The sequence below is a fragment of the Anticarsia gemmatalis genome, chromosome 6, assembly GCF_050436995.1.
Source record: "Anticarsia gemmatalis isolate Benzon Research Colony breed Stoneville strain chromosome 6, ilAntGemm2 primary, whole genome shotgun sequence".
Classification (NCBI taxonomy): domain Eukaryota; kingdom Metazoa; phylum Arthropoda; class Insecta; order Lepidoptera; family Erebidae; genus Anticarsia; species Anticarsia gemmatalis.
The window spans coordinates 8,388,892-8,404,405 of record NC_134750.1 but is presented as its reverse complement, the minus strand read 5'-3'; the positions used below and the strand labels follow the sequence as shown (position 1 = coordinate 8,404,405).

General features: G+C 32.3%; 2 protein-coding genes across 4 annotated transcripts; one reads left to right on the top strand and one right to left on the bottom strand.

Moving 5' to 3' along the window:
* Positions 1-559: 559 nt before the first annotated feature.
* LOC142973677 (methionyl-tRNA formyltransferase, mitochondrial) lies at positions 560-3,105 on the top strand. The gene is made up of 5 exons (XM_076115629.1): positions 560-746; positions 834-1,040; positions 1,546-1,679; positions 1,907-2,074; positions 2,602-3,105. The coding sequence occupies exons 1-5, from the start codon at positions 580-582 to the stop codon at positions 2,973-2,975; spliced, it is 1,050 nt and encodes a 349-aa protein (XP_075971744.1). The 5' UTR covers positions 560-579; the 3' UTR covers positions 2,976-3,105.
* A 120-nt stretch (positions 3,106-3,225) lies between these two features.
* Positions 3,226-15,074, bottom strand: Gpdh1 (Glycerol-3-phosphate dehydrogenase 1). Of its 3 annotated transcripts, none has more exons than XM_076115628.1 (9): positions 14,808-15,072; positions 14,356-14,533; positions 12,501-12,641; positions 12,216-12,323; positions 11,135-11,281; positions 10,843-11,026; positions 7,552-7,705; positions 6,710-6,802; positions 3,226-3,605 (listed from the first exon to the last, which is right to left on the bottom strand). In XM_076115628.1, the coding sequence occupies exons 1-9, from the start codon at positions 14,858-14,860 to the stop codon at positions 3,593-3,595; spliced, it is 1,071 nt and encodes a 356-aa protein (XP_075971743.1). In that variant the 5' UTR covers positions 14,861-15,072; the 3' UTR covers positions 3,226-3,592. The 3 variants fall into 3 exon arrangements, with proteins under 3 accessions (XP_075971743.1, XP_075971741.1, XP_075971742.1); XM_076115626.1 differs by lacking the exon at positions 3,226-3,605 and adding an exon at positions 4,174-5,301 and having other exon boundaries at positions 14,808-15,071; XM_076115627.1 differs by lacking the exon at positions 3,226-3,605 and adding an exon at positions 5,416-5,585 and having other exon boundaries at positions 14,808-15,074.
* Between the last annotated feature and the right edge of the window lie 440 nt (positions 15,075-15,514).

The window sequence follows — 15,514 nt, the reverse complement described above, 5'->3', positions numbered from 1 at the left end:
ATATATGAATGTTACAATAAATTTAAATGGTTTTTATTTAAGTATTCAAAATTGCATGTATACCTATTTATTTACCTAACGATATGATACTCCAAAAGGACAAAACCAAACAAAAGTAAGTAATTTACCTAAACGATTAGAAACTATCGAATTGTTAATGTACGCTTGTGGATAGCGTAGAACGTACATCCAATTTGTAGAGAACATTACTTTTATTTATAAAACTAGATCGGTCATTCAAATGGGTAGCTGTTGGGCGAAGGTCTCTAATCAAACAGAGTGTCATAAAACGTGATCATACTCTGTCTTATAAAGATTTGATTAAAAAGAAAAATTCGAAATGGACTGTCAGCAACTATTTTTATTTTTATGTATAACTCATGTATTGTGCCGGCATTTGCTTTTATGATCTAAGTAATTGAGTTTATAGTAAATGTTAGGTTCAGGATATTTCGTAGTTTACGAACGCAATAACAACTTTCATTTTATTTTACGGTTGGCAGCACTTACAAAACATCAAAATTTGACAAATAAGCTGTCAGTGTCAGAACTAGTATTTGTTGCATTATATTGGCAACAATGATTCTAATTCCTAACCTAACAGGTCATGTAACAAAATTATATTCCAAAAAGTACTTTAACTTTGTTGTGAGTAGGCCTTACACCGCTACTAAATCTTACAAACTCCTATTCTTTGGATCAGATGGTATAGCCCTTAGTAGTTTAAAAAAAATCAATGAATTCAGGTATGTTATTCGTTCGCACCTGGATGCAATAAAAATCGCTTATTTAAAATGTATTGATGCTTTGATGTATTCAATCTGTACTTCTAGGAAAAAAGAACATCATCTTATTGATCGCCTCGACTTAGTGACTACAGATACTAAACACAAAACAGAAGTGATCAAGTATGCAGAGGCAGAGAATTTGAACACAATAACATGGCCCTTACAAGATTTACGTGCAGCAGAGTACGACTTAGGGCTTATCGTCGCATTCGGCCACCTGATTAAAGCAGAACTTCTGAATAAATTCCCTCTGTAAGTTTTATTTATTAATGCACAGTTATTACTGCTACAGAAAATAAGTAGGTAGGTACTTATTTTCATATATTGGTATAAAATCTGATACCAATTCTACAAATAGCTGTTCCTATATTTGATAATAATAGGTACAATTATTTGACTGTTGCTTGGAATCTTAATCACATGGATTATTGTTATATTTTATTGTGCACTTGCAGTGTATTGTATATTTATAAGTTGAATCACTGAGTTTACCTACTCTGTATCCAGTTTGGAGATCCATAAGGACAGTAGTACTTATCAGAGTATTTGCAACAACAGAATATACAAATAGGTACTTAACTGAAGAATTTCATTAAAACAGATTTTAATGGGTGATAAAATTAGGTCTCTACCATCTCATGACAGTATGTCAAAATTGAAACAAATAAACTCTAGATGAATAAAAATGTTGTCTTCAAGGAAAACCAATAACTAAACATACTTACAAGCTTTATCAAGTAATATTATTGTTTTTCAGTGGAATGGTGAATGTTCATCCAAGCTTGTTACCTCGATGGCGAGGTGCTGCCCCCATCATACACACACTACTACATGGAGACACAGTCACTGGTGTTACACTCATGAAGATCAAAGCAGACATATTTGATGTGGGTAAGCAAGCATAATTCATTACCTTCAATATAATGAAGACTTTCAATTATTTTGTCTTGAACTATGTAATGTATTTGCCATTACCACTCCTTTGATACAATTCTGATTTAACTTCATAATTTTAACTTAATACTATGTATCTTCTCACTCACTGACATCTATCATAAACTGTGACCTCTTTTCTTATCTTATTCCTATATCACATACTTTACTTTTAAATTTTCCAGGGGAAATAATAAGCCAAGTAAAAGTGCCAGTATCCAATGATGTCAGGTTACCTGAATTGACTGAGGAATTGTCAGGAATTGGAGCCGATATGTTAGTAGACTGCATACGCACATTGCCTCATAGTTTAACAAACACAATACCACAGAGCTCTGATGGTGTCACATATGGTAAGTGGTAAATAAAAGTATTTTTATCATAGAATATGTATTTTTTCTCTTTGAACCAAAATTTGAAATTATGTAACACTAAATAATAAAACAGAACAGATAAACCAATCCCAACTAATGTAACTTATTTAGAAGTACCTAAGATAGTGGTTAGGGAAATTAAGAAAAATAAATTATGGAACATGGTAAACTTCAAAGCTTGCCATTCGCTATGCATTTAGAGAATACATTACACTCCAATTTGAAAGACACAGAAGGAAAATGTTTATCTTTTAACTTCTGTTTTTGTGTTCTGTGCCAAAGCTAAAAGCATCTGGCCCTCTGAAAATGGTCTGGCATGTTACAAATTATTATTGGCAAATGTATCTTCCCTTATGTAACAAAAACAATGTCACATTTGTATACTATATAAACTGCATTTCATAATATGGCCATCACATTGTTAACTTTTTACTTTATATAAAATAAATAATATTTTAAAGAAAATAAGATAACACACATAACTTACATTGATTTGACTTTTCCAGCTAAGAAAATCGACAAAAGTATAAGTGAAGTAAGATGGTCACATATGTCTGCAATAGAAGTGTATAATCTGTATCGAGCAATCTACGGTCTCTTTCCCCTCACGACGACGTTTCAAAACAAGCAAATGAAACTCTTCGACGCATTTATCTTAAATCCTGAACATATTGAATGTGAGAGCAAACCTATCGGAACATTAGAGTACTGCGAGAAAACAAAAGCAATCAGAATATTATGTAAAGACCTAAGGTATATTTATTTTAAATCACTTAGGATAGTAGGAAAGAGGCAAATATCTGCATTAGACTTTTATAATGGTTACATTAAGAATGTTCCTTTAGAAAATAGACAATTCACAGTTATTAGAAATCAATAAAATTTATTTAAAAATATATTCTTTCATTAATTGTATGTTCTGTTCTTATTCTAGCTACCTCATTCAAACATGAAGTGTTTTTTTTTCTTTCACTTATTAGCAAATTAAAAAGTGAAAACATATTTTAGCAATCTATAAAAAAACTCAAGATTTAGAAAAGGAGATCAGAAGGAAACATAGTTAAAATAAAATAAATATCTTTTGAAAAGAAGGTAATACTGATGAGTAAAGGATTAATGGATAAAAGAGATACATTAGAAACATAGATATTTATTATAACATATAATAAATAGAATATACAAATTTGGAAACATACTAAAGAGGAATTTAAATCCGGTTTAAGTTGTTAATAGGTAACAAATTAAATATAATACATATAATATAGGTTCTTGTATAATATAAATATATTATCAAATATCTAGTAGGAAAATATTTGCTGTAGGTAACTAGTATTTTTATTACAATGTTTCCTAATCCTAATTTAAATAATATTTATCGGTGAGTAGCTATCAGAATCCTTGTAGGTATAATGATAATAAATAAAAGTAATCTAATTACTAGCCAAGTATGTAACTACAGAATTTACGCTAATTGGTTTGCTAGGTGAGGTAACTTCATCAAAGCTTAACCCTGAAATAAAAAATATTGAGTAAGTATAACTCAGCACGTTTTTTGATACACTATAGGAGAGTTAGATATAACTTTTACTTAGCAAGCATAATAGATCATAGACAGTTAGCATAGTAGATATCAATTGGTTCAATGTTGTTTGACTACACCACTTTTTGGAACTAGCTACTGGAACAACTGTAATGCTATTTTTAAGTCCACATAAATCAATCTCTTCAGCAATACATTGACTATGAACTCAGAACCCACTTACAAAGTAATTGGTAATTTTGAATTATTGGCTTGCTATTAAAAACCACTACTTACCGTTGATCTGTATAACCTTTATGGGTATTAATTGACCATGTAAATAAGCAGTATTGTAACACAATCACTCCAAAATTTAAAGTAAATAAAGGATGATTTGTGCAAATATGGCTGTGACATACCAAGATGGTTTTGTTAGAATGAATAAGCTTTGCGGTATGGTATGATTGCTACCATGATTGAACATAACAACTAACATCTTGTTTTAGAACTTATATCAGTCTCGGCGTGTATTGGTTTTCTAAATAAAATAATAGACGGATTCCAAAAAAACGCACTGTATTTAATTATAACATATATTTAGATATGTACATATAATAGAGTCTACTGGTTATCATAAAAACAGAAGCCTTTATATATTTTTTACATCTTACCTTTATATATTTTAGCTTATACAGCAATGGGATTTTTGGGTTTTTCTAATTATCCGAAGCCTGAAAAAAACAATTTTACTGTATCCTAATGAACCAGTTAATTGATAGCTTTATCCACATGTTTCTGCTGAACAAAGGCTTCTGTTTTTCTGAGAAACTGTAATGAACTGTGTGGGCATTCACTTGGTCGAATGATTTGTAGACAAAATATTGTCTGATGACTTGATTCGAATAACAACTACCACAAACTATTATTTTTTATGTATTTGTTGTATGGATATGTACAAAGCTCATTGTTACTCTTAAAAAATGTAAAAAATGATCATTAAACTTTGGTTCCAAAACATAGTTTGAATAGAATGAGTTGTACCTATACAAAAATATAAATGAAATGTGAACTAGTTAAGACTAGATGCATAATGGCTACGATTACTTTCGTGAATTAAGATGTAAATACCTAGAACCTTATCATCACTAACACTCAACGAGTTTAACATTTAATAAATGTGCTATCTCTCAAGATAACTCGCGGTAGGTACCTACATGCTACTACATTATCAAATCTTATCAGTCGAATGGAAAAATGCACAATATTTTTGGAAATTGGAATGCTATAATTTTCTGGTAAATTTGGAATTTAGATACATATACAAAAATTATAATTATAGCAGACATTATTCAATAATAACAAAACTATGACATCCATGCACTAATGAAATTAATTTTTCCAATTAGACACATTTTCAACGATACGAATGCTATTGCCTACAGATTTATGGCTAGTGTAAAAAACCATAATCACTTTGATAACAGTTACAAAGTGAAAATATGACAATGTTCACACGTGTAACTACGTTTACTATGATAAAAAGTGCTAATTGGAAAAACGGATTAAAGTGTGTGTATTGTGACAAGTAATGTTGGCGTGTCGGACGATAAATGCAACAGTTTCGTTGGCAAACACTGAAGAGGCACCTCACTTTGGTCACAGTGAACATTTGGGCGTCGGCTGTTTCCTAAAATATTAGTATTCAAACGTTACTATCTAAGCCATGGTAATGATATCAATTCAGCATTCAAATATGACTGAAAGATCAATACATTAAACAACAGCAATGAATACACAGCCGTTCCCAGAAAAACTGGATTTTATTATAAAAATAAACATGCGAATATGCAAATAAATCATGATTTAAAGTACAACATGCATACAAAAACAAATAACAAGTAGCAAACCGTATTAGTACAAATATTTTCACAACACGATATTCAGTAAATACTAATATTCTTGGGAGCAAATCTGAAAAGTTGTAAGTATTGTGATTAGTGACAAACAGGTACATTAGTTTTAAAGTGTCTTAACCATTACATGAGTAATATAGATCATTTCATTTGAAGTAAACAGGTTCGAGGTAATGGAAGACGAAGGATTAGAATAACAAATCAGGAAAACAAATTAGGAGAATAAAAGTATTAGCATTTCTAAATTACTATATTTTATTCAACAATATTAATGTTCTCTGTTAGTCGGCAACATACAAATAGATCTAAGTATAGTTTAACACTAGCGCTAATCGTGCAATATAAGTATATAGATTAATAGAAAAGATAACGCTAAGGTGATATATTACATTAAAGTCCGTACATAAACTAACGATACTCAGTTGTTTGTACTTAGCCCCTACATTAGACTGCACAACATCAATAAACGTTATCAGAACAACAACCACTCGAATATGTTCATTTATTCTGAAGCCACTAGCCTAAACGTGATAACAGATCCGTGCCGGCGATATTTGTTAGCTTATTTGACAGATAATACATCAGAAACGATAATAGTAATGACGCTTACTCATTATTAGCAACACGTTATATTATTGAAACAACGGGTGTCAGTTTTACACAGCTATATCTTTACTACATGCTTGTTTGTTACAATCGATGGACTGCATGACTGCACTCAATTATAATTTATCGCGTAGTATAAATATAAATATTTATCTAAAATCCTCAGTTCACCGGTTGACCATATCCGATAATATGTATCACCTACACCTACAGTATACGATAGATACATGTATCTCTTCAATACATTGCGTCCACATTCCTCTTTCGCTTCACAATTCAGCCGCCCACATCATCCAATAAAACTCTTAACAATAACAATCTTCTAACGACTTAATTACAGTAAATTTCCATTTAAAATAATGAATGCAGTCACACAATACATCGGAGCTATATACGTATAGTTATTATATTCTAAGTACTAGCACCCTGTAAAATAAACATACATATACATATCATGTTATGTACACAATAAGTTAATCGGCTCTATTCTACGTATACATACAATAGTAAATATGCTCTAAAGATCTAGTTCAAAGCTAGACAAAGAAGGAAGCGGATGCAAGTGGGCATTCTTACATGTGTTCTGGATGACTGCGGATACAATCAATGAAATCACTTGGCTTCAGCTCGCCTCGGCAAATGCGGAACACGGCGGTAAACAACGGGAACCTGCAAACAATCACGCGAACATACGCCCTTGTACATCATACTACTTTGTATGTGACTACATACCTACATATCGAATTGCAACAATATGTTACATAACATATTCTTAGCCAAAATAGCATATTATTAAATTGTTGGCTCCCTGACAATCTGCATGTTCAACTATTGCAGAATTTATCAGTTTGACTTTGATATCAGATGTTATAATAACACTTGACAACTATCAAGTATTCTAGTAATATCAATAACTGCATAGTTTAAATTGTCGGCGTGTAGTGACTGTAGTAATATGTAGAGAATGTTAAGTGCAATAAAATGCATAAATGCAGAAATATCCTTCAATTTGTCACTGACCTCAGCGTGCAAATGGATGCCAGCCAAGACGACTATTTTAGTTTCACCTACAATTATCACTAGAGACATAATCGTCTAAGACGTTATCAACACGCTCAAGATCAAACATTTCCGTATATTGGCCGATGTAGGTACACTATGATGTTAAAAATGTATGTATTTTTCCTCTTTATAAATATTATGTTGTATCAAATAGGAATTTTAACTCATACCTACATGAGGCGTAAATCTATCTACAGTATATTCAGTTAATCAACGACTTAAATAGGTAGGTATGTCAATCTTCATCAAGTACATATATCTGCGCTGTACCAGGAAATTGATACAAAACTCAAGACGTTTTATCGTCTGAATATAAATTAATCAAAAACTCGTTTGGTCGAACTATGTAGACTTACTTGTTCTCCATATTTTTGTTGGCAAGCATGTGGTTGACCTCCTCGGCAGTGATTGGCCCCTGGAGTTTCTGTCCGTTCAGCATTTCATCTTCCAGCTCCTTAATAGACCTGCCTGTCTTCACGAAGGCCTCCGCCACTCGCCTGTTTCTACCGCCTAAAACCAAACATTACAATTGATTGTAGAAAGTAAATAAGTCATGTGCATTTTATGCAAACAGATAAGACACCGTGCGAAGGAAGTAAGATGTTGATGAAATAACTATTAGGTAAGAATTATTTTTGTCCCTCATTACTACATACTTTAACTCTCTAAGCACTAGATCAGATTTTCGGTGATTAGTAAAGGACTGTTTCAAGATGCGACTGCAACAGTGACCTAATCAAAATTCTAAGGGTCCCCAGTCTTTTATTGAGCGCCGTAAAAAATAACTTTCAGTAGGTAAACGAGCCCAGTATTTGTGATCTCGCCCTTGACTATGACACTTAACCTTGCTGATCGTACGCACGACTAAGTTTACTGCTATCTTTTTGTTGCGCTTTTAACTACTGCTTCCACTCTTTGATCAGATTTTTTTATTTGGTCTGCGCCACCACTATTCTACAAACATATATCTACTTATGTTGAATAGCTATTAAAAGCCGAAAAGGGAAGAAAACAGGCATAGGTAGTGTAAAAATAACCTAGGTATTGGGTTGCACAAAATGTAAGTTAGTACGTAAGTACTACCTACAACATTTCGTAATAAAATTCAATTTCATGTAATAGTTAGCTTACTGGGCAGCGTTCCAAACTTTGAGTTGCTGAGAAATTTGTGACAAAAAAATTAATATATTTTTTGGCTCAAAAAATTTAGCGTAAACGTAAACGGCACCCGATCACGGCTCATGATAGTGCTAAGCTTTTTTTTAAACAAATGTATAGGATTGTATTTATTTTTTAGCTCATTGACCTTCGCAGTAAAGCGGTTATGAATTTTGTTCATTGTTCGTTGCTAGCCAACAAGGTAACTGACTAATTTACCGCAAGTTTGTTGTAGCCACTTGCTGATAAAGCTTTTGCCAATATTACACTTGTATGTCGTGCAACAAAAATAAAAGGTCTATAATACAAGCTTTTATTTGCTTAAACATTATAAGATTTGTGGCAGAGTTTAGCAGAATTTTACTTCACTAAGATCTATGACCAACTCTAATCCAATATCTCAGGATAAGTATGTGTTAACTCTACAAAGAAGTGTTGTTATTTTTTATGCATAATATACTAAATACTAATTAGGTACTTATTAGTAAATAAATATAGTATAGTTTCTTATAACCCATTAATAGCGGAAACTATGATTTAGATAATTTCATCTTTATCATTGTCATTATTAACGATCATTAAATTATTTATTTAATAATAATAACATGATTGTTTTCCATTATTTATTGACAGAGACAATTATTCATCTCGCTTTATCTGTGTTTTCTCTCCGATAATTTAATTATAATCTAACCTAGATCATTTATTTTCGCACGTGATTATGATGCTGACCTACGCGAGACACATACGTAAGACTTATTTGGTCATATTCAATTAATATGCACATAATTTATTACAGAAGGCGTTACCAAGCTTCATTCGTATGTGACCGTATGTCTTGTTACACGACTTGATACTTAAAATAGCATCGTATTAACATCGCTCTCAGTATCTGTCATATGTCGTTATTGTATTAAGGTCATATGTCACCTATAGACCTGTTTGTCTAGAATGCTTGAACCAATAACAAACCACGAACTTAATTAAAAAAAGACACACCCTTTTCAAGTAATGGGCTTTTGTTTAATTATACTTATTATGGAACTAACTTTATAGTAAAAGCAAGTTAATTGAAAGTGTCTACTCGCTTGTGGAAAAGTTACCACGATGACATTTTAATAAATAGCGATGAGGCTATTTATGATTAAAAAACATCTAATCTTAATTAATCTTGAACACTACAGAAATCTACTAGGTATTTTTTATTAAACTTACCTAGGGTAACTGTTTTTATTTTCATTTCATTTGTCGTATGGTTAGTGGTCAACCTAGTGTCAAAGTTGTTCAAGCCGCCCGAAGGCCTTTGACATGGCTTAACGACTGTTATCTTATTGATAACAACCGGGACCGACTTTTTACGTGCCCTCCGAAGCACGGAGACGCTCAGTTCAAATACCACTATGCGGCCACCCATCTATGGAATGTCCGCGCCAAGGTTGCTTTACCCACTGATCGTTTACCGACCGGTGAGTGCAACTAGCCACGAGCACTGTTTTTATTTATTTTGTTATAACCGCAATAATCGCTTATATTATTAATAGATATCGGAAAAATATTACTCATCATTTCAGAGACCGTTGGTCAACGTCCACGGAATTTGTCCCTATTAGATAAAGAGTTAAGTAAATGGTAACAATGACGCCACTTTTGTGAACGTTTACTATGGTCTAAAGGGCAAAGGTTAGTGTTTCTCAATAATATGATTGTTTAATTATACCGGAACTGTAATGAACATTGGAACTATACTAATCCAAGTAATACCAGCGTAATCTATTGTTTTTTCCCGCGCGTAAACACATTTTTAATCGTGCACGGATTATAGACAGTTGTTATACCTACTGAATCGTGTAAGTATCTTATCCAAATTAAGGATAAACTCAAACATAAATAAGCTACTTAGTATGTGGACGTATGATATAGTGTGGGTACAATGAATGATCGTCAAATAAATTTTAATGTTACGATCAAATAGTTTTGGGAACCGGCCAGTTTAAAGCGACATGCTTTCAGAATTAAATTGTATGGTCTATAATCGCTAAATTAAAATATCCATGCTATTGCTACATGCATATTTATGTATTTAGTAACAGTAGGAAATGATGTAAGAAACTGGCGCGGGGCAGTGCCAATGACCGCAATATTCCGACTCTTATCTTACACAAGGTAAGATATTAGGAAGGGAAAGGTAATACACTAGCCCCAATTTAGCGTTGCGAAAAACTAGATATTTGTTCAGCTGTGTACATACGTTAAGTTATAAACAGTTTAACAAAATTGTACAAACGATTAAACATAATGGTATCGCAGGACAATTGCGCATTTGAGAATTCGTTGCGCGCTATTACCTTGCAACAAAAGCGCAATAATGTGTAGATAACTATGTCGCCTAGGAGACTATGAGTTAGAACAACAACAATACAAATAAATTAAATACTAAGAATAAAATGCTCGATACTTAAGTCGGTAAGTATTTATACTTAACAACTCACCGTAACACGTTGTGATAAGATCTGCTACGCCACATGATTCGAAGAACGTGCTTAATTTGCTGCCAGGGTAGAATACATCCACGAATTTGATCATCTCCATGAGTCCCAAGCGAATTACAGCAGCCTTGGTGTTGTCACCGAAGCCAAGGCCGTCTACGAAACCAGCTCCTACGGCTACGATGTTCTACGCACAAAAAATATCTTGAAAGCGTCTTCGGACTAAGTAATTAATGACTTCAATTTACGAACAACCAGCTACGCCTATATACATTAAATGAAATGATAAAATTACCTTAAGAGCTCCACAAATTTCTACGGCATCTTCATCGTCGACGACAACTACTCTGAAATATTCTGTCTGAATAATGTCCCGCATCATTGGCGCGAGCATTACATCTCGGCATCCGATAGTGGTCTCGCAGAATTTCTCTTCGGCTACCTACAAATAATAGTTGTATTGAATACCTGACGTGCATTTAACTAGTAGGTACTTATATGCTTGAAGAAGTTTCGTTAAAAAGTAACTTGGTAGCTACAGGATAGTGGCCAATTTTAGGGTGACGTTATCGAGGAGTTCTTTGCACCGTAATCGTCAAGGAGGGGTATAGAGTAGCGGCGATCACTCCTACGACCTAGTAGTCTCCCGATATCGTATCTATCTAATTAAATTGACCAAACAGGTAGGTACAGTAGGTACCTAGAGCTTATAAGAATCTTATTATAGTTTGTATTTTCTGAAGTTAGTAATTTCGTGCATTGGTTACCATCAACTTCTTGAATTCTTAGAAATTCCTAATGGCAGCAGTTAAATATGGAAATTTGGACGATAGGTACCAGAAGCAGAACTGAAAAATCGGCTTGCAGAAACGTGCTAAATAAGATTCTAATTAGCGCTAATCTGACGTTATAATTATCACACTCTGCGCCGGAACAAAATAATGCCCGCCATTAATGACTGCATTACTTCTTATCGGAAATATTAACACTGATACGTATCCGTATTTGTAATAGACTGTACAAGTTGTGATTAAGGAAGCATTTTTCAAGATTTAGAGATACGAATGATGAAATATATACGAAATACATATTGATAAAGTTTACAGATTGTCGAAACAGGGTACCTACGGAAGGGTTAATCTTGCAACTTTAGTATATTTTTTACATTGAAGAAAAAGCGAAAATATCATATATTTATTGGAATATCATACACGACTGAATACAACTCTACCTACTCTAGTAAGTAGTAGTAAGTCCCTCTGTTACATAGCTGTGTTTATAGTTTCCGCATCGCCTATCATTTTCAAACAAAGGCCTATTTAATTGGATACATGAATAGAGTTGTTACATAATACTATTATAACTAATCTGCTTACCTCGGACGCGATGTTGGCACCCATCAACACGGCACAAGGGATCTTCAAACACCTAGTGATAATGTGCGATATTAAGTCAATACCACCACCTTCGGCGATGTCGAAGCCCTATGAATGACAAATAATTAGTTATCTGAAGACTCTGGACTTCTATACCATATAAATGTATAAACAAAACTATGGTATACTTGAATCCCAGAAAGCTAGAGTTCAGGCAGTTCTTAAGATTTAAGTTATCTAATTATTAAAGTCTGTCGATTTTGTAGTAGAAATGCAAATACACACCTTGATGAGTGACAATGCAGCAGCCGTAGGTTTAATCTTGCCTAAGAGTGTGGAGCAAATTGTTCTGACGAACTGATGGGGAACTACGAAAATAAGAAGATCCGCGTCCTTCGCTGCATCCACCACATCGGGAATGGCAACCTGTTGTAAATAAAAACATCTGAATATTGTGCAATAAGGATATCACTATTAAGTAATTAATAATATAATTAAAATAGTTTATCTTAAAGTATAATAATATACAAATTCGCGAGATTATGTGTCACTTTTGTATTGACCTAAATGGATTTCTATTAAAAGTACACCTTAAGTAGGTACACATATCGACCACAAATTACACTAATTTAGAAACCTTACATCATTATTGACATATAACTGTTTTGATTAAAAGTCATCACTTTATGTTGTAGTAACTATTGATAAGAAAATTGAGTAAAAAAATAGGTAAGTACATAATCAATTAATGGTACTTATTTAGTAATAGTGACCACTATTACCAAAAAAAAAAAATATTATGATGGGAAGTTGAGAAATTATCTAAAAAAGTGGTTGTTGTGGTGCCAGTGATTGTAAACATTCATGTAATTGTAAGTAAATTACGAGCGAAAAAAATCATGTATTTTTATCAATTCAAGTTTGTTTCAATACCTACTTCTTATTATTCTTGATTTGTTCAAGTCATTAGTATTTCTTGTATACAAGTTACATAACAAAATAATTGTTCCATTCCAACTGAGACCATGTGATGCAATTATTATCATTTGTAAAAGAAAACATGATATATTATCAGCACACAATTGGTCTACATAATTCTCTTAAGAATACCTGGCCACTAACAAATATATATTATGATTTAAAACTTTAGTTCCTCTTCCAATTTAATAAACCATTTTATAGACGACTTCAGTCAGTTACATGTTACAGTGTTAGAGTCATATCTTATGAGATATAACCTTATATTTGTTTAATAACAACTCCCAATAAATATTCAAACTGGAATCTGATAAGAATATGACTTTGATAAGAGAAGGTAACTGCATACATGTTATAAATATATATGAAATATAATGCACATTTTATCCAATAGGTAAATGTATTTAATATGCTGGCATACATTTTACTAGTTATATATAAATAGAATGTGACTCTTATTAAGGTCATATAATGCAAGAGCAACTTTAATAAGAAAAATATATTTTGTCTAAATACTATAAAGTTATGTTAACAAATAATAATAAGTACAATGTTATATTAAACTGCAAAAATGATCCCTTTATAATTTTGTCATAATACTTGGTTACTATGTTTAAAACTCAGTTCATGGCAATGTTTATTCATAAGTATGTTATATTATTCTATATACCCAAACATTAAAAACTTGAAAAATTATAGACTGAAGTTCCAAAGGGTCAATTTTAGAAGAAGAATTTAATTTGAGCTTATAAATAGATGTTGTTATCATCAGTTAAATTGCATTTGATAACATTGGCAGTGGTAATGAATTGCATTCAAGAACTGTTACCAAAATAGATTCAATGATTATCTCATTGAAATTGTTATTGGTCTTAACAAGCACAAAATCCTAACTAAACTTCATCTATATATTAATAATTAAAATTATTATTCTGCTTAATAAACTTTGCTTTTATTTAATTATGTAAAGCTTTTTTTATATGTTTTATGTATCAAGACATAAAGTACAAACAAAGAATAAAGAAAGTAAACTACTAGTACTAAAGTAAAGATTAAAAAACAAACAATAAGGTAATAACAGTAGGCCATGACTTTAAGGGGTAGTCAATAATACATTAAATATATTTCTTATAAGATACCTTTTAAAATAAATTGTACATACCACATTAGCAGGCAATTTGTGTCCAGGCAAATATTTCACATTTTCATGGGTTTCATTAATAATCTCTGTCAATTTTTTTCCTTCAATCATCTCCTCATACACCCACATAGTAACTCTGTCTTCAAAATTAGGAAGTCGGGCAGCATTTTTACCGACAATTTTGGCGATTGCAGATCCCCTAAAACAAAGAAAACAATTATTGAATATTTTTATTACAATACTAAACCCTCAAACCCTCGCAATGTCTACTCAGTTGGCTTTGGAATAACCAAACAGAAGTAAATATATAAGTTCCTAAAAAATATACTACCTATTTCTTAATTGAGCTGTTTTTATTATTGTTATGTCATCGACTCACTAAAGGTCACAGTCAGGAACATAATGTACGTTGAAGTGATCCAATATTACAGTAAATAAATACGGAAATTCTAAATAAGAATGGGATAACTTACCAGTTTCCAGAGCCGATAATGCAAACTCTGTTTTTTAATTGTTTTTCTGCCATTTTATAACAATATAATGTTGAAATGTAAAGTTAATTCCGTTAAAAGTTAGTAGAACTATTAATAAAACACGACGGCACAAGATTCAGTAAAACTTGCGACTAAATTCGCAATGATACTGCACGCGTACCGCACGAGACTGTGACAATATGACGTTATCAACTTCTTATCAAAATCTTTGCCCTATCAATTTTTTACTAGAGTAGAGGTAGGTAACACAAGCTCTCTGGAGGTCACTGTCACATTGTCAACTATACCAAAAAAAAACATGAATTTACAATTAAATTCAATTTAAAATTAAAAACAGAAATTTATTTGCTGGCTAGATTCTTGAAGAATTAATTGTGTACCTATATATTCACACAATTTTCGTACCTATGCACCGACTTATGATTCAAGGATTTGTAATTTGCGAAAAGATATTTACATATTTTAAGTCGGGCTATTCACTGACGTACTAGCGGTCTCACACCTAAATAAGTACCTAAGTCACATACGATGGTGACGGTTATGTACCGCACTTATTTTAATTCTCCCTGTACACATTTGTCTAATAGACCAACACCCAACTAGTACCAGTACCAACTTATGATCGGCAACAACGATCCAATATCCACCAACCGATAACATCTTCACACGTAAAGTTTTGAACGAAC

Bases quoted from the DNA above. Each gene is read 5' to 3' on its own strand.
- LOC142973677 (XM_076115629.1), top strand. From the start codon at position 580: ATGATTCTAATTCCTAACCTAACAGGTCATGTAACAAAATTATATTCC. The intron at 1,041-1,545 runs GTAAGTTTTATT...ATTGTTTTTCAG, and splicing joins CTTCTGAATAAATTCCCTCT to TGGAATGGTGAATGTTCATC. The intron at 2,075-2,601 runs GTAAGTGGTAAA...TGACTTTTCCAG, and splicing joins CTCTGATGGTGTCACATATG to CTAAGAAAATCGACAAAAGT.
- Gpdh1 (XM_076115627.1), bottom strand. From the start codon at position 14,860: ATGGCAGAAAAACAATTAAAAAACAGAGTTTGCATTATCGGCTCTGGA. The intron at 14,534-14,807 runs GTAAGTTATCCC...TCTTTGTTTTAG, and splicing joins ATTATCGGCTCTGGAAACTG to GGGATCTGCAATCGCCAAAA. The intron at 6,803-7,551 runs GTAAGTCTACAT...GATTGTTTGCAG, and splicing joins AACAAAAATATGGAGAACAA to GTTCCCGTTGTTTACCGCCG.